This window comes from Schistocerca piceifrons, chromosome 2 (assembly GCF_021461385.2).
Source record: "Schistocerca piceifrons isolate TAMUIC-IGC-003096 chromosome 2, iqSchPice1.1, whole genome shotgun sequence".
NCBI lineage: Eukaryota > Metazoa > Arthropoda > Insecta > Orthoptera > Acrididae > Schistocerca > Schistocerca piceifrons.
In genome coordinates this window covers 803,243,655-803,267,442 of record NC_060139.1, presented here as the reverse complement: position 1 = coordinate 803,267,442, position 23,788 = coordinate 803,243,655, and the positions used below count along the sequence as shown (strand labels likewise).

At 40.1% G+C, this 23,788-nt stretch overlaps 1 protein-coding gene across 2 annotated transcripts in view; it reads right to left on the bottom strand.

Moving 5' to 3' along the window:
* LOC124776811 (replication protein A 32 kDa subunit) overlaps positions 1–23,321 on the bottom strand; it is a 31,814-nt gene extending 8,493 nt beyond the window's left edge. The window contains exons 1-4 of one of the 2 annotated variants that reach the window (XM_047251961.1): positions 23,124–23,321; positions 21,293–21,369; positions 4,856–4,954; positions 2,101–2,211 (exon numbers count right to left, since the gene is read on the bottom strand). In XM_047251961.1, coding sequence (XP_047107917.1) covers positions 2,101–2,211; positions 4,856–4,954; positions 21,293–21,369; positions 23,124–23,139 — 303 coding nt within the window. In that variant the 5' untranslated portion in view covers positions 23,140–23,321. The remainder of the gene's footprint in view (positions 1–2,100; positions 2,212–4,855; positions 4,955–21,292; positions 21,370–23,123) is intronic. The other variant, XM_047251960.1, reaches the window with a different exon arrangement.
* Between the last annotated feature and the right edge of the window lie 467 nt (positions 23,322–23,788).

Genomic DNA, 23,788 nt, shown 5'->3' with positions numbered 1-23,788 from the left:
AGCTTCATTTCCATAATCTGCCACCACCAAACCACTCCTTTTAATACATCCTCACGTAGTTTTTTCGAAATTTTCCCGAATTTCTCCACCCTTTAACGTGTTTTGGCGGCAACACAACCACCTAACCTTTATGCACATCATTATCTACCTACACAAGTTCACCACAGGATCAACATAGCCCAGCCCTAACCAACCCTTTTTCGCCTTTTTTCACACCAGATCTCCATTTGCTTTCTAATTTTACCTTTATCTCTCCCCATATATTTTTTCATATTTATTTTCATTTTCATTTCAGCCTCGTGTTCCACTTTCCACCTTCTAGTACCATGTCACCCTCACAACACCTTCACAACGACCCCATTAAGTTTTATTTACATTCCCTCCGCAAACATGCCTTCGCCCTAGCCAGATTACACTCCCATATTTTATTTTCTCAGGCTTGTCTGACATTTGGCATCACCCCCAAAGGCCTCACACTTAAAGTTCCCATCTCTGGCTGCAACCCTTCTTTCCATCAGTCCCTATACCAGTTCCAAACCAAACAATCCATTGCCCTCACCCACCTAATCCTTCACCTACACATCCACTCAGCCAATCAACACGCCCATCAACTCCTATCCTTAATAAAAATCCTCAATCTTTCCTCTCCCACATCCACACCTGTTGTTCAGAGCATCCTCCTACAGGCCAACCGCAAATTAGAACAGCATGCCACCCTCCACCTTAAAAAACTTTCCAATCTCCTGGTTTCCCACCTCCGGAAAGGCAACTCACTCACCCTTCACAACCTTTCCAGCAAACCTCAACCTCCTCTCATTGCACACAAACCCAGTCTCTCCCATCTACTCAATCTCCCACTTCCAGCTCCACTCCCTCCAAAACCTCAAAATTCCAATCAACGCAATCTGGAACCACAACACCCCAATTCAGTAGTTAACCTTTCCTCCAAACCTCTCTCCCAATCCGAAACCTCTGTCCTATCCAAAGGCCTCACCTTCAGCCCCACTCCCAGATTTAACCAAACAGCCCTCGTCAAAGATTTACTGTCCTACACCCGTACTCTCTGCTGGAAATATCACTTTGCCACGAAGAAGAGTGTATACCTGTCCTTTTTTCCTCCTTTTTTCCCCCTAAGGTAAGTCTTTCCGCTCCCGGGATTGGAATGACTCCTTACCCTCTCCCTTAATACCCATATCCTTTTGTCTTTCCTTCTCCTTCCCTCTTTCCTGACGAGGCAACCATAGGTTGCGAAAGCTAGAATTTTGTGTGTATGTTTGTGTTTGTTTGTGTGTCTATTGACCTGCCAGCGCTTTTGTTTGGTAAGTTTCATCATCTTTCTTTTTAGATATATTTTTCCCACGTGGAATGTTTCCCTCTATTATATATATATATATATATATATATATATATGAAAGTTTTGTAGACAGAGACATTATAGCCTACCGTACCTATCATATTGGTGAACTGGCAAATAAAGACTTTGGAAAATCTGTTTATATGTCCCCATCCCAATTTTCTTTGTATACTCGTAATAAGAGAAAAATATCTGTAAATGAGTCTGTATTTATTTGGATTAAAGGTAAAGGAGTATGTGAATATGTAAAGTTTGTTGGTGATTGTACTTTGTATTTTCATAAATAAACTGATCTGTAGCGTGTATATATATATATATATATAGACACACACACACACACACACACACACACACACACACACACACACACACAAAGATGATGTGAATTACCGAACGAAGGCGCTGGCAGGTCGATAGACACACAAACAAACGCAAACATACACACGAAATTCTAGCTTTCGCAACAAACGGTTGCTTCGTCAGGAAAGAGGGAAGGAGAGGGAAAGACGAAAGGAAGTGGGTTTTAAGGGAGAGGCTAAGGAGTCATTCCAATCCTGGACGCGGAAAGACTTACCTTAGGGGGGAAAAAAGGACGGGTATACACTTGCACATACACACATATCCATCCACACATATACAGACACAAGCAGACCCTTTAAATATGGCACTGGCACCGTCCATGGTTCATTCAGAAAATAAGTATTATGTAAGGTGTTAATCAACAACATAAATATAAATATACTTACATCAGCTTCAACCCATAAGTGTGCTTCAATTGATCCTGTGTCATCAGATATCACGTAAGTCACTTTCATTGATGCCACCTGCATTCTTGTTATGATACCACAAATTGTAACCTGCACACAACAGGAAAAATATCTGAAGCACAGTAAGACTTACGGCACAATAATCAAGAACAGTTGTTATACAACATAAACCTCACTGACCATCTATTGATAGAACTGTTTTCACTGAGATAAAGCTATTTTACTTGGGATGTAAAGTAAATGAGTCCATAATTACACAAAAAAAAGAACCAGAGAGAGCAATAAAAGTTGCAAACATTACATTTTGAAGAAAATCAAATAAAACTTTATTAAAGAAGCATTCTTTTACATAAATTGAATGGAAATCAAAACAGAAACCTATTATTATTATTATTATTATTACTAATATTATGTTAGTAAAAGAAGGTATAAGAATAATACAAAAAAGCAGTAAAATGTATGACAGCAACCCCTGCAAGCTGTCTCACATTTCAAACTGTCCACACATCTGTTCACGTTTACACTTTTGCACTAAAAATGTTACACTTCTCATACATTTAAGTTACATCTGTTGAAATATGAGATACCTGTTATTACATATACAGACAACAAAAGAAAATTGTTCACACAAAAAAATGACAAAGTCCCACTTTGTGCATTTTCATCATGTTCAGCCACATCACACGTTGTGGCAACACTTTCGCCCCATTAATGCCCATGTTCGGTTATAGGGGGGACCGTATTACCCTACTAAAAAGACTTGCCATACAAAACATTGGAAATTAATACCAATTAAACATTATACACTGAAGCATATGACATTCATAGCAAACACCAAATATATAGTAATTTGACTGGCAACACCAGATGTGGTCCAAAGGAGGTGGTAGCATGGCTGTGAAAATAGCTCATGGTGAAAATGCTTTGCCATCACTTGTTGGTACAGATTTCAGTTCCACCATCTGACCAATATTTTCTATTTTCCCATTGTGGTAGATGCCAACAGCACTTCTGTGGTACTTCTCATCTTGATGAGAAGGTTGGTGGTGCATATTACTTACAGTCTTTAAGAGAACTATTTTATTACAAGCTAACAAAACCTGCGTCACAAAACTTGCAAAATTTTAAACAAAATTCATCCAAGTTACTTTGAGGGCATTTATTTTATAGAAGTGGAAGAATATCATTATTTTGAGGACTAAATAATTTTGATCAATCACACCTCTAGGAAAATTTCACCTTTTACGAAGCTCATATTTCAAATGTACGAGAAAGTAACTAATTGAATAACTATCCAGTTCTTTGGCACTGGTAAATTGGTAATGATACACGTTTTTCAAATCACACACTGTAATATAAGCACCAAGCTCAACAGCAACCCTTTTGCCCTTTTATCAAGGAACACTAAATTTCACTCGCATCCTCAATTTCAAAAACAATCAAGTACACATTAAGCTATCAAAGAGAAGTTTTTCACAGTACTGTGTGTGCTCTTATTGCGCCACAACACGCAAACAGCTACAGTAAAAAAACCCTTGTTACACTTTTCAGTGGACTGATCCAAAGAAACTGTAAACTGCCAGAAAATGCAAAATACAGAAAAGCAATGAAAACAACAAACAAAAATGAATAAATTACTCTTACTGCAATTCTCTTTGTATTATTAAAAAAAAAAGAAATTAAAACAACTTAAAATTTGCATATTAAAAAAAAATCCGACATAACTGTTTTTGTTTCTTTCTAACAGCAATTAACTCTACTTGTCATTCCACAGTATACAAAGCATCCACCACAAAAGGCAGTGGCCAAGTGCTGACACACACAAACATGCACACAGGTTTCCCTCCTCATGCAGATCATGTCCAATGGTGTAAATAAAACATAGAAGCAAAAGTCTTTCAAGGAACCACATTAAAAAGATATTAGTGTTCTAATGTGAGACTCCTTATTGATAATTACTGAAAAATTATGGTAAATAAAACTTGTAACATAATACTGGTTAAAACACTAAAGTTGGCAATCTACACAAACAAAGAACAACAGGCACAAAATCTTCAGCTTGTTGCTCACCAGGAGGTTACTTGATTCAAGGATGTCCTTTGTGAGAAATTGGCATGTTACAGAGCATCTTGAGGAACAATGTTTCATGAAAGTGCATTATACAGATGGCCATCTTCGAAAAAGGTGTTTATTGGTATAAATGACTGTGAAATTAAATTAAAGCTGTTGTAATACAACACAAGAAGCAGAAGGAAGTTTGCTGCTACAGTCACTCTCGTCAGATTGTGATTGTCATTAAGGCAATGGCTCAGCATACTTCCCCATCCTTCCAAACACTGCGGACCTATAATATAGGCGAATCTGATGCAACATGCCGACAATGAAAATCATGCTTAGCATGCTAACATTACGTTACATGATCATTAACTTTGCATATACACTGCAATTTTCACTTTGTTCAAGGCTGACTTTGTGCAGGAATACGAGGCACTTTTTAGAGGATCTGTATGAAAGTCAATATTAAAGGTCGTGATAATTTTAAACAAAAGGAAATGTTGTAATGAGGAATTGTTAATGACGGGAAAGCATTGTAAACAGGGAACAGGAACTATGTTGGTACTGACAAAAATAAATTCCAAAAACGGGAACATGCAAATGGGGTTTTGCTGTATATATAATAAGACAGTACCTCAAGAATATGTAATACAATAACAGTAGTAGCACAAATTCTCACCAGTGTGATATCCTGGGTCCCAATCTTTAGCCCCGAATCTGCACTTGTCAATATCTGGTTTATTGTTACAGGAACAACATTTTGGTCTCGTTTATTTGCCTGAAAAGAAAACAAAAAGGCTTGTACTGAGAGTATTATTATTACTACTACTACTACTACTACTACTACTACTACTAATCAGTAGCCATGGTGGTGGTGGTGGTGGTGGTGGTAGTAGTAGTAGTAGTAGTAGTAGTAGTAGTACTAGTAGCAAGTAGCAATAGAAATAGTCAATTAGGATTGCAACTTTTCTCCTCTTAATAGATAAGTATCATTGCTGATAAAATGTGAATTATTCTTAATTCCATCTCCATATATTATTCTTATGGAATTCATGTAAAATTCCTAACAACAACTTCAAGAAATTTTGGAAGGCATGTCAGCAGCCAAAGAACAACTGATTTACGAAATACGATAAAATAAGATATGTGACAAGCTATGTGTTCAAGAGACACATAGGGATCTATAAAAGTTTTTCTCCGAAGTTATAGGAATGCTTTTACATGCAGCTGAACTAAATTTACAGTACAGTGGGCTGTTTTAGTAGTTCTGGTCTCCATGTCAGCATAATTCATGACAATGAAGGAAATAACTTACATGTCAGATCTCAGAAGCTCTATATACACTGAAGCACCAAAGAAACTGGTATAGGCATGTGTAATCAAATACAGATATATGTAAACAGCCAGAATATGTCACTACAGTCGGCAACGCCTATATACGACAACAAGTGTCTGCCGCAGTTGTTAGATCAGTTACTGCTGCTACAGTGGCAGGTTAACATTCAAGTGGTATAATAGTCAACACACAAATGATGGGACACAGCATCTCCGAAGTAATGATGAAGTGGGGATTTTCCCATACAACCATTTATCAAGTGTGCCGTGAATATCAGGAACCTAGTACAAGATCAAATCTCCGACATCACTGTGGCCTGAAAAAGATCCTGCAAGAACGGAACCAACGACAACTGAAGAGAATCGTTCAAAGTGACAGAAGTACAACCCTTCTGCAGATTTCAGTGCTGGGCCATCAACAAGTGTCAGTGTGCGAACCATTCAACAAAACATCATCCATAAGGGCTTACGGAGCTGAAGGCCCACCTGTGTACCCTTGACGATTGGACGACACAAAGCTTTACGCCTCACATTGGCCTGTCAACACCAACATTGGACTGTTGGTGACTGAAAAAATTTAAAATTGTATCGAGCAGATGGACGTATGCAGGTATGGGAATAACCTCATGAATCCACGCACCCTGGATGTCAGCAAGGGACTGTTCAAGCTGGTGGAGGCCCTGTAATAGTGTTTGAGCAGTCGGAGTGATATGGGACCCTGGATATACCTAGACACAACTCTGACAGGTGACACATACGTAAGCAACGTACATGATCACCTGCACCCATTCGCACCCATTATGCATTCCGATGGACTTGGGTAATTCCAGCAGGGCAATGCAACACCCCACATACCCAGAATTGCTACAAAGTGGCTCCAGGAACACTCTTCTGAGTTTAAATACTTCCACTGACCACTCCCCAGACATGAACATTATTGAGACTGTCTGGGATGCCCTGCAACATACTGTTCAGAAGAGACCTCCACCTCCTAGTACTCTTACGGATTTATGGACAGCCCTGGGCGATTCATGGTGTCAATTCCCTCCAGCGCTACTTCAGACATTAATCGAGTCCATGTCGCGCTGTGTAGTGGCACTTCTGTGTACTACAATATTAGGTAGGTGTACCAGTTTCTTTGGCTCTTCAGTGTAATACTACTATAACCTCTTTGTACTGGGTGGTTATAAAGTAATTGACTATGTTCAAATATGGCACACTGTAAGCAGTCAGAATGTGGTGCAGGTGCAGGAAAATGGGAGGAATGATCAAATACATGATAACAATGGTTCTGGCAGTTTATTAGGATATCGTCACAAGTTATGACATGTTCAATAGGGTCTCCCAACTCAGCAACATGCTGAATCCTTAATATGGCATTGTCGACAGTTGCTTACAGCTATCCAGTGTTATCAGAACAATGTGTTGTAGTATGCTATCCTTCAGATTAGGAAGAGTCTGGATACACCCCTTATAGAATAGATCTTTCTGGGGGATGTGGAAGGCCACACATCTTGAAATCGCCTAGAGATGATGTGGTCATTACCGAAGGTTTCTCGAAGCAGATCTTTCACCTCGCAAGCAACATGTGGTGTCGCCCCATCTTGCACGAAAATAGCAGTATGGACACAGTTGTATTCTTGCAAAGGTGGCACCACGTATTACACAAGGAGGCCCTTATAACGTGCATATGTCATTGTACAACTAACAGGCCCACGAGGTGTCATATTCTCAAAGAAAAACAGGTCAAGAAAGAAGGAGCTTGTCAAACCACAGCACAGAGTCACAAAAGCTAAGTGCAGTGGATATTCTCACACAACATTTGGCAGAATAGAATCCGATATGCAACAGTTCTGTGCATTCACGGCACCATGAAGAGTAAAATGTGCCTCATCCATCCAAACAATATTTCCCAGCCACATGTCACGCAAAGAAGTGAAGGGCTATGGTACGGAGTTGTAGCCTATCTTGGAGCTTCATTACGTACAAATTCCAAATCCTGTAGCAATACCAGAGTAAAATGCACCTCAAAAACTTTGAACTGTTGACCAGAGAGAGAGAGAATTCCCATGACATAGCTTGAGCACAAGCTGCGAGATTTGAGGTGTGTGTTGCACAATCACTCTGAGGAGAAAGTTGGTGATCGAAATTTCATGAGAAGATCCTGTCACAGCAAAAATGTCTTTCTTTTAATGATTGCCACCCCAATTCATGTATCATATCTGTGGCACTCTTTCCCATATTTTGCGATAATACGAAATGAGCTGTTCTTTAAATTTTTTCAGTACTCTCCATCAATCCTGCCTGACGCAACCCCACACTGCACAGCAATATTCCAGAAGAGCGTGGACAAGCGTAGTGGAAGCAGTCTATTCAGTACATCTGTTACATTTTCTATCGGTTTGCCCATAAATCGCAGTCTTTGGTTTGCTTTCTTCAAATTTTTTTTATCATATTCATTAGCCCATTTATTGATATGAGGCCTCTTCACAGCTGTCACCATTGGTGATATTCCTGCACTGCAGCTCTGCTCTTGCTGCTGTTCTGATAAAACAGCTTTACCAGCTGCACACAATCTTTCTCTTCAACAGTCATTATGTTTTATACGTAAAACTTCAGCCTTCTTAATCCATTACACCAACAGTCACTTCACGAAAGAAATCAACATATGCCAGCAAGCAACAAATGGCATACTGACAGCAGAACAGGAAACATTTCACATTCTGACTGCTTACAGCACCATACTTTCACCTGGTGGCAGGCAGTGGAACTATAATTTTTTTCAGCACACTGATTAATGAACACACCAATGACGCTTCAGTGTCCTGCGATGAATTTGGGCCACACTACAGCACTCAGAACACCATCGGTTTAATTATGACCACCTTGTGTTGGACCAAAAATGTAATAGAAATTGGCGACTAACATCCAGTCGAAAGCCTATATTCACCAACAGCAGTACAAGACAGTAATGTTCCTTACATGTGAGTGTACTGGACAACAAAAAGGAAGGTTCAGCTTCAGGTATAAATTCTCTTGCATCACAGATATGAACAACACTACATTACTCCCATTCTGGGAAGTTATTGGTATTTTATTACATCAGAGAAACCTGTAAGTAAGTACAAGCTTCAACATAAAGTTAGACTGAACTGAACATCACCTCTCAGGGATGGGAAACCTAAATTACAGCACCAGATAAGAAATTAACCAATAATTAGACGACAAGAATGACTAAAGATATTTGACCCATGTGAACTGGAACTAGTCTGCATGTCTAGAATGCAAGTCTTTGAAAATAGGTACTGGTTAAACAGCTCATGAACGACTGGGTTATATCTTTCAGTTACTCAAAGTACAAAGGAAAGCACATCACTGTAATGATCTTAAATGTTACATGTTCTTCAAACCAATTGTGAACAACTGCGACCCGATGGTGTGGAGCACTGTCATCCATAAAAATTCCATCACTGTTTGGGGCATGAAGTTCATGAATGGCTGCAAATGGTTTCCAAGTAGTTGAACATAAACATTTCTCATTAATGATCAGTTCAGTTGGACCAGAGGACCCGCTACATTCAGCGTAGACACAGGCCAGGCCATTATCGAGTTAACACTAGATCGCATAGTGCCTTGTTGACAACTCAGGTCCGTGGCCTCATGTGGTCTGCACTACACTCAGACCTTATCATCAGCTGAAGTTCATCTGACCAGCCCTCTGTCTTCCAGTCATCTCTCATCAAACCGATGGTCACGAGTCCACAAAAGGCACAGCAGGCAACATCATGCTGTTAGCAAAGGCACTCGCATCAGTCGTCTGCTACCATAGCCCATTAATGCCTAATTTCGCCACACTGCCTTGATGGATATGTTCATTGTACATCCCAATTGATTTCGGTGGTTATTATAAGAAGCATTGTTAGTTTGTTAGCACTGACAACTCTATATAATCACCATTGCTCTCAGTCATTAAGTGAGGCTGTTGGCCACTGTGTTGTCCATGGTGAGAGGAAATGCCAGAAATTTGATGTTCTTGGCACGCTCTTAACACTGTGGATATTGGGATATTGAACTCCTTAACAATTTCCAAAATGGAATGTCCCATGCATCTAGCTCCAACTAGCACTGTGCATTCAAAGACTGTTAATTCCAGTCGTGCAGCCATAATTACCTCACACACATTTTCACATGGATCATCCAATTACAAACGACAGCTCCACTGATGCAGTGCCCTTTTATATCTTGTGCATATGACACTACTGCCATCTGTAGACTTTTGTCACCTCAGTGTCAGGCCAGACTCAAAACAGCAAGAAGCTGTATGTTATGGGTATTTAATTCAGTGCAGTACGTAGTGGACAGCTTTGAAAGATAGCAGATCACAAGACTTGTAACAGCATAAGCCAGCAAAGTTCCATGTCTGCTTACATTTGGTACAGTAAGGCAAATGTCTGTGGGACATCTTCTTCTAATGAGAAGACAGCAATGCACATGTTATCATTACTATTTGATAATGTTCTAAACATGTTATGTCACTGAAGACGTCTTTAAATGCTATTTCCAAAGCTGCAGTTAGCCATACACAACCACTTTCAAAAGGAGTCAGTACCATGATTTGGCAGCTATAACATTAAAAATAATTGCCTACATCAAAAAAAATTTTACACACTGTCTATCATAAAGGAGTAAACATACAGGTCAATGTAGTTACTCATTCTGGAGGTATTTGGTATGGTCTGTCTTCTGTGCCTCACCTTGTATTTATGGATCTCTCAGCTGCTTCTGATGTTGTGTTACTGCTGTTTCCTGGGAAATAACTACAGCAGAACAACACACTACCACCTTATCTACTTGTGCTCCAAAACAGTAGTTTCTTTGTTGAATCTCAAATTTGATGTATTAGATACCAAAGACATATATGATCAGCATGTCCAACCAAAATTTCAGCATAATCCAGGAGGAACTTAAAAGAAAGAGGATGGGGAGTATACAATGACAGCACATGAAATGCTGGAACTACTCTCAAGACTCATTTTCTTCAATGCACTCTGACAGACAACATAGACCAGAACGAGATACCTGTAATATATCGGTTTTCAGGTGTCTGAACAGAGAACTGGGAATCAGTCAGAGAATATGTTGTCCATAGTAAAATCCAATAAGCGGGGGAACATTCCAACCATTCAAGTCACCTGGCCCAGATAGAATTTTTCCAATGCTCCTGCAACAAATAAAGGTGAACTTAATAAGATTCCTATGCAGGTTATTTGGGGTTAGCCTAGCAGCAGGAATCATTTCTAACATCTGGAGGGGCAGTGAAGATTGTCTTCATTCCAAAGCCAGGGAGAACTGATCATACCGAGACCAAGGATATGAGACCAATCAGTCTGTCCTCCTTTCCTCTTAAAACATTACAAAAATTGGTCAACGTGCATGTTAGGGAGACGAGGTTAACTAGGGTCCCTCTACACATAAACCAGCATGCATACCAACCAAGAAAATCATGTGAAATTGCACTCCACCAGTTTTTTGGGAAGGTGGAGAAATCACTACACTTTCAGGAAATAGCCCTCTGCATCTTCTTGGATATCAAAGGGGCTTTTAGCAACATGACCTTCAAATCCATGGTTAATGCAGTAGAAGTGCATGGCTTAGAGACCACCATCTGCAGGTGGATTAGAGCCATGCTCAGTGATAGAAAGGTAGAAACCACAATGATGCAAGAAAAAATGGTAAACAGCACCAGAGGCTGTCCACAAGGAGGGGTCCCGTACCCTCTACTGTGGAACCTTGTTGAGCTGTGGTAAAAATTGCTGTTTTGAAGAGCGGGCCGCAGTGCATAGTGTGAAGTAGTTGCCCTCCGTTTCTGGGGGTGGCGCCGCTGTAGCAATCACAGCTTTGGTGTCTCCCTCTGGTGGGAAAGGGGAAAGGTTGCCTGTTCATGCGCATTTAAGGGGCGCTATGAGCTTGCCAGCAGTCAGTCGCAGTCAGTCTGGGTCAGTCTGGGGTCAGTCTCTCATCCCCAGCTTGCTAGTCTGACTCTCGTCCGAATCTGTGAGGCAGTTAGTGTCTGTGTGTCATCCGGAGTGTTAGTATGTGTTTTGTTCGGATCAATCTATAAAGCCGGATAAATGAGAGTCTTTCCACTCCACCAGTAAGAGAACTCAGCGAGCGGTCACCCGGTCGGGGCTCAGTTCCTGCATCTGAGTCTGCGCCTGAGGCCGCCGGTCTGCTCGAGTTGCACCTTCGGTGGCAAGTTAATATTTTAATTTTAGTGTTTTGTAACATCTCCATCACTCCTACAGGGTGCATAGTTTATGTGCTTGTGTGAATTGTTAAAACTTTTAGTTTAAAGTAATCTGGTGTGTTGCAGATTTGCACCTGTGTAACCTGTGTAGTCTTTCAGAGGTCGTTGTGAGCGGACGTGGCTACGGCCGTGTCAAAAGGGAGCGGCAAGGTTCTCAGCCCGAAAGCTCACACAGTTAAAAATTTGTTTCTTTCTGCCTCTGAATAAACTGTAACTTGATATTTAGAGGGTGCTTTCTGATTATAATTTTAAATCTGTTTCTTTTTTTAAAAAAATGCTTTTAGGAATAAAATTCCCATTTGTTAAAAGCAATTTCATTATGATTTCATCAGTTACTCCCTAGCAACTACTTCCGCACTCACATAGTGTATTAAATGTGTTAATGTTCTTGATGAATCACTAGTAAATAAATTTTTAAGAAAATTCTTTGAAAATAAATCCACAGTTCACTTGTGGTGAATGAAGTCATTGTAGAATTAAACTCTAGACAGTACTTTTGCCAGGGATATGAAGACGATCTTGTCATAGTAATACTTGGAAAATTTTCAAGTACAGTCAGAGCTAAGGCACTAGGAGCATTGAACACTGTGCAGAATTGGTGCAGGAAACAGGCTCTAAGGGTCAGTCCTAAGAAGACTGTTGTAGTACCATTTACAAAGAAGCAGATCCAATACACATATTGGAATCTCAAGCTTCTCGATGAAACTCTGCTAGTGAAGGGGCTAGTGAAATATCTCGGGGTAAGCATGGATCATGGACCCCTCAAGTAAGAGCACCTGTTCCAATGCTAAAGGTACTCTAATGAGTGCCAGGAGAGCTTGTGGTAAAAACTGACTCTTAAGCCCCAAGAGTATGAACTGGATATATACCACGGTAGAAAGACCTATGACACTTACGTGGCTACAGTTTGGTGGAAAAAAGTATAACAGCAGGTAGCTGCTAAGGAACTTGCTAAGGTGCAGAGATTGGCCTGCTTGGCCATTATAGGCAAAATTAGCAGCACACCCACTGCTGGGATGGGAACCATGCTGGACATGCCCCCATTACACCTGTGAGTAAAGATGGAGGCAGCAGCTGGAGCACACATGTTAAGGACTGGCAAAAACTGGAACTTACTGAGCTATCCAGAACCTCACACTAAAATAGTGAGTGAGGTAGACATAAGTATGGTTGGGGAAACGCCGGCCGACTATATAGTAAGTCCCAGCTGCTTCGACAAGCCTTTCAATGTAGTAATTGGAAATAGAGAACTCTGGGAGAACAAATTTTGACACCTTACTGGGGACATAGTCTGCTTCACTTCACTGACGGTTCGAAAACAGACCAAGGTGTTGGGGCCGGGGTGTACGGAATGCAGCCAAGGCTGGAGAGTGCAGTCTCTCTAGAGAAGATGGCAACTGTGTTTCAAGCAGAAATATCTGCTATCAGGGTGTGCGTGGAGGAGAAATTGCAGAGGTGCTACAGAGGTCGTAGCATTTTCATTTATTCAGACAGCCGAGCAGCCGTGAAAGCACTGTCAGCCTCTGCAACAAGATCAAAGATCATGGCAGATCGCCACAAAGTCCTTGTGGAGATAGGGGAAAGCAATAGGGTAAACCTATTGTGGGTATCTTGTCACTCAGGGAGTAGTGGTAATGAGCAAGCCGATAGGTTGGCCAAGATAGGGGCAATGATACCATTTATCAGACCAGAACCTGTTCTTACAATCACCAAGGAGATAATCACGATAAAATTACGAGAATGGGCAAGTAAACAGCATGTAGAATATTGGGCTAAGGTCTAAACGCAAAAACATAGCAAGGTATTGATGCCGAAGTCATGTTCTAAGAGAAGTCTCTCAATCCTGAGTTTGAACAGAAGAGAAATGAAACTCATGGTTGGACTATTGACAGGCCATGGGAATTTCAAAAAACACCTACATACAATGGGGATAATAGAAGAAGACCCAGATGTAGGATGTGCGGTGTGGGCGAGGGAACAGCATCACCTCTGATCTTTGAATCGAATGTGAGGCATTTGAGATTAAAAGACAAAGAATATTCTGATCAACCAGACCTGAAGAAATTGTGTCTAGCAAAGCACTGGTAAAGGATCTCCTTGCACTGTTCAAGGGCATTGGTTGACTTTACTAGACACAGGGAACAATACTGCACAATAAACACTGTTTTGGTGTCGGCAGCAACGGGATTGACCAATGTGTGTGTGTGTGTGTGTGTGTGTGTGTGTGTGTGTGTGTGTGTGTGTGTGTGTGTGTGCGTGTGTGTGCGTGTGTAAAATCAAATCAACGTTGAGCAGTTAGACAAATGTTCCAATTTTCCCTGAAAGAATAGAGAGCATACATACTGACAATCACACCATTATCGCTCAAGTAAAAATCTCTGACACTACGGAAATCCTGTATTATGTTGTTAATTACAGAAAGAACTATCTGACGCAAAATCCATCTGACTTGGTCCACCTGGTACTTTCAACCTTAAGAACACATATGAATCCTGACCTCTTAAATTTTCCTGGGAATGAGGACTACTGGAGCAGTGGTACACCAAAATGCATTGGTGTCGCTATTGGGGGCCGGCTGAAGTGGCCGTGCTGTTCTAGGTGCTGCAGTCTGGAACCGCGAGACCGCTACGGTCGCAGGTTCGAATCCTGCCTCGGGCATGGATGTGTGTGATGTCCTTAGGTTAGTTAGGTGTAACTAGTTATAAGTTCTAGGGGACTAATGACCTCAGAAGTTGAGTCCCATAGTGCTCAGAGCCATTTGAACATTTTTTTTTTTCAAAATAGGAGGGACTGAAGCAATTAAACGGACAACCCATTACAATCTTCACCTTGTGCAGTAACCATAACGCAACTAGGTTCAAACATACAAGCTTCAAGATACAAAAAGATAAGGATGATAAAACTGGTGTCTGGAGCAGTGCAAACACGGGTATTGGATTATTTAGAATGGCCATAGATTGACAAACATGAGAACCCGAATTACTGAAGACAGTGGAGTAGAGAAAAATAAATCTTACAATTAAAATATATATAAAAAACAAAGATGCTGTGACTTACCAAACGAGAAAGCGCTGGTAGATAGACACAATAAAAAACACACAAACGAATTTCAAGCTTTCGCAACCCAAGGTTGCTTCATCAGGAAAGAGGGAAGGAGAGGGAAAGACGAAAGGATGTGCGTTTTAAGGGAGAGGGTAAGGAGTCATTCCAATCCTGGGAGCGGAAAGACTTACCTTAGGGGGAAAAAAGGACAGGTATATACTTGCACACACACACATATCCATCCGCACATATACAGACACAGGCAGACATACGCAGAGATGTCAGTCGAGGCGGAAGTACAGGGGCAAAGATGTTGGATGACAAGTGATGTACGAGGGGCAGCAACTTGAAATTAGCGGAGGTTGAGGCCTGGTGGGTAACGGGAAGAGAGAATATATTGAAGGGCAAGTTCCCATCTCCGGAGTTCTGATAGATTGGTGTCAGTGGGAAGTATCCAGATAACCCGGACGGCGTAACACTGTGCCAAGATGTGCTGGCCGTGCACCAAGGCATGTTTAGCCACAGGGTGATCCTCATTACCAACAAACACTGTCTGCCTGTGTCCGTTCATGGGCATGGACAGTTTGTTGCTGATCATTCCCACATAGAAGGCTTCACAGTGTAGGCATGTCAGTTGGTAAATCACGTGGGTGCTTTCACAAGTGGCTCTACCTTTGCTCGTGTACAGCTTACCGGTTACAGGTGGTGGTGGGAGGGTGCCTCATTGGAGGCCAACTCAAAAGTGTGTGGGTCTATTTATCATCGGCAGTTCAAACATATGGTAAATAATTGTTCCCCTTATGGAAATGACAGCAAGGAATGAGAAGGATTACTGTGTGCATTCAGCGTGTATGTTAGGCTACCTCATTCAAAATGTCAAAGAATTTGTTCCTACAAGCACAAAGGCAACAGGACGGAACCGAATACAAATTATGCCCCATTTTGGAGCAAATAATGCCTGTCATCTGGGTTCTTAGGTCATATTTAGATCCTTCCAGTGACTGACAACTAGCTGAGAAGGTCAGTTCACAATCTACAGCACTGCCCCCAGAACTTAGTCATGGCTCCCTTGTTTCTGACACCAGTGGACCAAAGACTTTGAAGGTTCTGTGACAAGGTAGGCTGGAGCTTCCTAGACTTGTGCTATCGGGTTGAGAACTGTAAAGTCCTCCCAAAAGGGGCCACATGTGTACTACACATCAGAGGCTGCTATCCAGGAAGCTGAGTGCGTGGGGTGCAGACAAGACTTTATTAGTTAAGCAATTCTCCATTCCGTCCAGACAGTGACACCTGCAGGAAACCCCATCGTATTATGTGCAAGATTAAAAGAAATACACTCCAAAGAGAATATTAAAAAATCTACAAGTAAACTGACAAAGCCTTCTCAACAAAATGCCAGAATTTGAAGTGCTCCTAGAAACCAGCAAAGCTCATAAGATACTAGGTTTTGCTGGTTAAAACATGAAACTGATAACAGTGAGATTATCAGGGTTGTTTGTTGTTGTTGTTGTGGTCTTCAGTCCTGAGACTGGTTTGATGCAGCTCTCCATGCTACTCTATCCTGTGCAAGCTTTTTCATCTCCCAGTACCTACTGCAACCTACATCCTTCTGAATCTGCTTAGTGTATTCATCTCTGGGTCTCCCTCTACGATTTTTACCCTCCACGCTGCCCTCCAATACTAAATTGGTGATCCCTTGATGCCTCAGAACATGTCCTACCAACCGATCCCTTCTTCTGGTCAAGTTGTGCCACAAACTTCTCTTCTCCCCAATCCTATTCAATACTTCCTCATTAGTTATGTGATCTACCCATCTAATCTTCAGCATTCTTCTGTAGCACCACATTTCGAAAGCTTCTATTCTCTTCTTGTCCAAATTATTTATCGTCCATGTTTCACTTCCATATATGGCTACACTCCATACGAATACTTTCAGAAATGACTTCCTGACACTTAAACCAATACTGGATGTTAACAAATTTCTCTTCTTCAGAAACGCTTTCCTTGCCATTGCCAGCCTACATTTTATATCCTCTCTACTTCGACCATCATCAGTTATTTTGCTCCCCAAATAGCAAAACTCCTTTACTACTTTAAGTGCCTCATTTCCCAATCTAATTCCCTCAGCATCACCCGACTTAATTAGACTACATTCCATTATCCTTGTTTTGCTTTTGTTGATGTTCATCTTATATCCTCCTTTCAAGACACTGTCCATTCCATTCAACTGCTCTTCCAAGTCCTTCGCTGTCTCTGACAGAATTACAATGTCATCGGCGAACCTCAAAGTTTTTATTTCTTCTCCATGAATTTTAATACCTACTCCGAATTTTTCTTTTGTTTCCTTTACTGCTTGCTCAATATACAGATTGAACAACATCGGGGAGAGGCTACAACCCTGTCTTACTCCCTTCCCAACCACTGCTTCCCTTTCATGTCCCTCGACCCTTATAACTGCCATCTGGTTTCTGTACAAATTGTAAATAGCCTTTCGCTCCCTGTATTTTACCCCTGCCATCTTTAGAATTTGAAAGAGAGTATTCCAGTCAACATTGTCAAAAGCTTTCTCCAAGTCTACAAATGCTAGAAACGTAGGTTTGCCTTTCCTTAATCTTTCTTCCAAGATAAGTCGTAAGGTCAGTATTGCTTCACGTGTTCCAGTGTTTCTACGGAATCCAAACTGATCTTCCCCGAGGTTGGCTTCTACTAGTTTTTCCATTCGTCTGTAAAGAATTCGTGTTAGTATTTTGCAGCTGTGACTTATTAAGCTGATAGTTCGGTAATTTTCACATCTGTCAACACCTGCTTTCTTTGGGATTGAAATTATTATATTCTTCTTGAAGTCTGAGGGTATTTCGCCTGTTTCATACATCTTGCTCACCAGATGGTAGAGTTTTGTCAGGACTGGCTCTCCCACGGCCGTCAGTAGTTCCAATGGAATATTGTCTACTCCGGGGGCCTTGTTTCGACTCAGGTCTTTCAGTGCTCTGTCAAACTCTTCATGCAGTATCATATCTCCCATTTCATCTTCATCTACATCCTCTTCCATTTCCATAATATTGTCCTCAAGTACATTGCCCTTGTATAGACCCTCTATATACTCCTTCCACCTTTCTGCTTTCCCTTCTTTGCTTAGAACTGGGTTTCCATCTGAACTCTTGATATTCATACAAGTCGTTCTCTTATCTCCAAAGGTCTCTTTAATTTTCCTGTAGGCGGTATCTATCTTACCCCTAGTGAGATAGGCCTCTACATCCTTACATTTGTCCTCTAGCCATCCCTGCTTAGCCATTTTGCACTTCCTGTCGATCTCATTTTTGAGACGTTTGTATTCCTTTTTGCCTGCTTCACTTACTGCATTTTTATATTTTCTCCTTTCATCAATTAAATTCAATATTTCTTCTGTTACCCAAGGATTTCTACTAGCCCTTGTCTTTTTACCTACTTGATCCTCTGCTGCCTTCACTACTTCATCCCTCAAAGCTACCCATTCTTCTTCTACTGTAGTTATTTCCCCCATTCCTGTCAATTGCTCCCTTATGCTCTCCCTGAATCTCTGTACAACCTCTGGTTCTTTTAGTTTATCCAGGTCCCATCTCCTTAAATTCCCACCTTTTTGCAGTTTCTTCAGTTTTAATCTACAGGTCATAACCAATAGATTGTGGTCAGAGTCCACATCTGCCCCTGGAAATGTCTTACAATTTAAAACCTGGTTCCTAAATCTCTGTCTTACCATTATATAATCTATCTGATACCTTTTAGTATCTCCAGGGTTCTTCCATGTATACAACCTTCTTTCATGATTCTTAAACCAAGTGTTAGTTATGAAATGAGAAAGAAGGTCCTCTATTTGTCACAAGAGACGAAAACCTCAATCCCCAGAGAGAGAGAGAGAGAGAGAGAGAGAGAGAGAGAGAGAGAGAGAGAGGGGGAGGGGGGGGGGGGACTGCACCACAAGATTGCTTGGGCAAGACTGAGTGTCAGATTTTGGCGTGGACTTCTAATTGGGTCATTCTACTGACCACTGGACTCACAATCCAGATATAAACAAAACTTTTGAGAAGACACCTCAGTTTGCAAGTACCTGTGTTCACCAATCATACTGAAATTTCTGAGAAGACTACTTATCCACCAATCAACTGGTGTATTTACAATTGTGTAAGTGGCTGGTGTGGCATGACATCCTACAAAACAGTACTTAATACCTTCTCTTAAAACTGCGTAGCTCTAGTAGCTAGTCAGCACCAGCTCTCCTTTTCAATGCACTCTTAATTCTTTTCTGTTCTTTTCTATCATTTGTCCACAATGAATTTAATTTCTTTACCTATCTGCTTTCAGGTATATTTTCCTACATTTTGGCAACAACTGACAATACTACTCTTTTTGATTTTCATCATTACTATAATCGTTTAATTCAACATGCCATGAGGCTGACAATATACTTTAAACTGTTCTCAAATGAATGTGGATTCCATAGATTTTGAAGCCATTTGCACTTAACGACACAACAAAAACCACAAAATAGTTTAGTGTATGAGACTCAGCTGAAAAAGATATACAATATTAGTCTGAGACTGTAAAGTCTAAGCACTTTGCTCAATTAAAAGTCTAATTTCAGCAGATTTGTCAATATATTGCACAATATATCAACCTTCAATCTTCTCTACAGTCAATAATATTGTGCAATATGAAATATTGCATATTATTATTAATGGTCTCTGGCTGCTTTACACTGCAACTTGATCACCAGCCAATAGCTGTATGTCCAAGTACCTTACATTTCCCATAAGTATTTACTATGGCAAAAAAATTTTCCAGTTTTTGGTGGGTTAACTGAAGCATTCAACCCCTCTGCCAACTCGCAACCTGTCACCTTCCAACCTAACCTAGATCTTGTACTAAGATTCAGATTAGCCCATCACAACCCACATTCCAATAATTAATGCAGACACAAAATAAATAGTCAGTGTTCTGTTCTCTTTCTGTTTCTTCATGTGCACCATCATCATACTATGGGAAAAAGCCAACATCTCCTATTGGTAGGACTTCAGTTGACCAATTCTGATAATTCAGTCAGTGTATGTATACAAAAGAGGTTGCAACAAACCTGATTCTTAAAGAGTCATCTTTCATTCATTCATGGATTTATACCCAACGTTTTGATTTGTCTTTGATTGTTACTACAATGCTTTAATATTTCACACATATTTTTCTTTCATTATATATTGACTGGTGTGCTCTCTTGGGATATTATTTTCATAACATTTTACAGAATACTTTGTCTACCAAACAGACTGCTCTGTACCATATATGTTACCAGAATCTTTCAGAGGGTTCATAATAATTTTTCCTTAACACTGTTCTGGCACTTCAATTTTTTACTTGTATACTTACTTCATGTTCTCTGCCACCTTTTCCAAGTAATTTAGTTAGACCTTTTTCATTTCAAATGATGCTTTCTATAATTCTTCTGCTCATGTTTTAAGTTTTCTAAAGCTTTTTATTTTTCCTACGGCCTTGCTCTGCAAGTCAAAAATTTGTCATCTTTTCAATTTTTGAAGGTCTATTACTCGGTAACTCTTCAACAGAAAAAATTAATTTGGGTCATGATTTATGAGTAATATATGCATAGTTAATTTCAAAAAATCTGAGAGGGTCAGGTTGTAGCACTTGTTGATTTGACATGGAATGGCCTAAATATGGTAATTGAGGCCCTAGGTTGCAATTGCTACTCTAAGATGAAATGGTTGACACAGGAGAGGAATTTGTAGCCCCATCAAACCAGTCAGAGGACTGATGACTCCAAAGGAAAAGAAGCAGTGTAGGTGAATGAGATAGTGGTGCAAGAAGAGAGAAAGATTTACAAAGTAACTTGAGGATAAGCAAGCCAAACGACTCTCAAAACTTTCTGTGGGTGGATGCATGTTTATATGCATTAAGTTTAAATAAAAGGAGTAATAAGAAGACTGTACAAAATAACTTTAAGACTGAAGTAGTAGATATCACTGATGGGTTAACACACGACAGTGGAACTATAACACCACCTTCAAAAAAAATTGCACACACACGATGACTTCAGAATTGTCCAATAGGTATTGAATTTGAGGACCTCTGGTTACAACTACGTTCTACAGTGCCTGGTGTATTAGTTGCACTAATAAAAACTATTGGTGACCATCTATCAATTCCAAAGCAAATTCCAGTTGTTTTCTTTATGTTAAATAGGCCCTACTTCAGTAGGCTAATCATTATTTCTCCCTTTCCATTGTACCTCTGTGGGTCTTCTGCATGAATTCCTCTATTTCCTTTACCAGCAGTAGGCTATCACATAACTAGCAGATAAGGCAGAATAATAGTACTTAAGTGCACATAAGAATCTCTTATGTCATTACTTATTTCCACACAAAGACAGTCAGTGCAAGTCATACTTACGGGAGCTTTAGATGGCTGTTGGGTTGATGGGCTATCAAAGTTTGTTGAGTTGTTGTAATAACCACCTTGCATAGAATCTGAAAATGTTTGGAAAAAAATTGTTATTATTTATTTTTATTCATCTCTCTATTGTACTGAACTACTGATTTCGAGAAAACATTTTTTTAAAGTGTGGATAACAGCGATGACATTCCAGTCATGTATGTGTCATTATGATGTTTCAAAAAGGGTTACAAAAACTAATGAACGAACTATCACCGTTGTTTCAACTACAACACCCCAACTTCGAGTACATAAACAAACTATTTTCAATCTCTTTTTATAATCTGGCTGAAGTTTCAACATCAATGTCTATTTATTTATTAATTAGGCCATGGATCGACACACTATAATAAATTACAATAAACAGCTCAAAACACACACACACACACACACACACACACACACACACACACACACACACACACACACTGAATATTTAAGTATGCTTTTACGAGCAATCAGATTTATTGGAAGAGAGTTCCGTAAAACCATACTCAAAGAATATAAAATAATGCCCATTTGCTCTACATATGTAGGCTATTTGAAACTATTTTGCATCTCAAACTAAACTAATGCTAAAGAGTGTACTACACAATTGCAACACAAGAGTAGATCACTATTATACCAACAGTACCCGACTACAACTGGGTGGCAAAAACCTACTGCAGGTTGCTTATTATACAAAAGATTTCCAGTTAAAAAAGAATAAAAGCCCTACCAGCTTCCAAAACAAAACTAAGATAACACTTAAAAACAGCATCTTTGTAGTACGTCAATATTTTGAAACTAGTCGAAAAGAATTAGAAAGGTTTGCAGTACTCAGATTAGATTAGATTAGTACTTGTTCCACAGATCATGAGTACGACACTTCGTAATGATGTGGAACGTGTCAGGTTAATAAAAGGTGCATATACAAGATATTACATTACACAAAATATTACATGACACTCAATATATATATATATATATATATATATATATATATATAACGTGTGTGTGGGGGTTGGGGAAATTACCCACTTACTATATCCAAAAATTCATCTAAAGAGTATAGGGATTGCCATTAAGAAATTCTTTTAATTTCCTTTCAAATGCTATATGGCTATCTGTCAGACTTTTGATGCTATTAGGTAAGTGACCAAAGACTTTTGTGGCAGCATAATTTACCCCCTTCTGAGCCAAAGTTAGATTTAACCTTGAGCAGTGAAGATCACCCTTTCTCCTAGTGCTGTAACCGTGTACACTGCTATTACTTTGAATTCGTTCGGATTGTTAATAACAAACTTCATAAGTGAATATATACATATATATTGTTAGGCTACAGTGAAGATCTCTAGCTCTTTAAATAAAATGTCTGCAGGATGATCTTGGATGAGCTCCAGCAATTATTATGATTACACGCTTTTGTGCAATGAACACTCTTTTACTCAATGATGAGTTAACCCAGAATATGATGCCATACGAAATCAGAGAATGAAAATAAGCGTCGTGGTAAGCTAATTTACTGAGCTGAACTCAAATGTTTCAGCAGATCCTCAGTGTGTTTTTTCCAGTTCAACCCCTCAAGCAACGTATTGACAACTGTGCTACCCACATGCCAGTCTCTCGAATATAAAGGCGGTATCCCCATAACTTCACCAACTTCGGTTGCCCCGGACAGCACAAAGTTCCTCCATTTACGCACCAATAACTCCAGATAATTTATACATCAAAAGCGACGTATTCAATTATAATACGGGCGAACCAACAAGTCCACAACAATAACAATAGCAAAAACAAACACACTAACCGTGTGGGTCAAACATTTTCTCCTTTGATGTTCAAATCACAACATAAACAACGCAACCTTAGCTAACAACGTCACTTCACTATGAACAACACAGAACTTCGCGCTTTAACATGGCTCCCGCATAAATACAGAGATGTTATAATTTCCCGCCGTTTATCTCCAGACTTCCATTGGCAACGAAAACTTGCACCTGCATCCCACGCCACTACCGCCGCAGCCAGTAATATTTCTACACGCCCAGTCCTGATTTTCACTGATGCCAGTGACTACGACAATGCTTCTGTTTTCGTGCAGGAAAGACTACTCTCCAACTCTGAGAATGTTACTCAGCGTGTGGCTGAGGAAAAAAAAAGAAAGCCGCGCTATTATTTGAGCAACCAGTAACAGCCGACCCTATTTTTTTGTCTCACAATTCACTGTTGTGAGAACTACTACCCTTGATCCAAGCTGAAAAATATTGAAGAATCGATCAAAATCTACAACTACATCTATATGGATATTCTGCAAATCACATTTAAGTGCCTGGCAATTCTCTATTCTTCCAATCTCGTATAAGCTCTGATTTCCCTTATTTTACCATGGTGATCGTTTTTCCCTATGTAGGTCGGCGTCAACAAAATATTTTCACATTCGGAGGAGAAAGTTGATGACTGGAATTTTTCGTG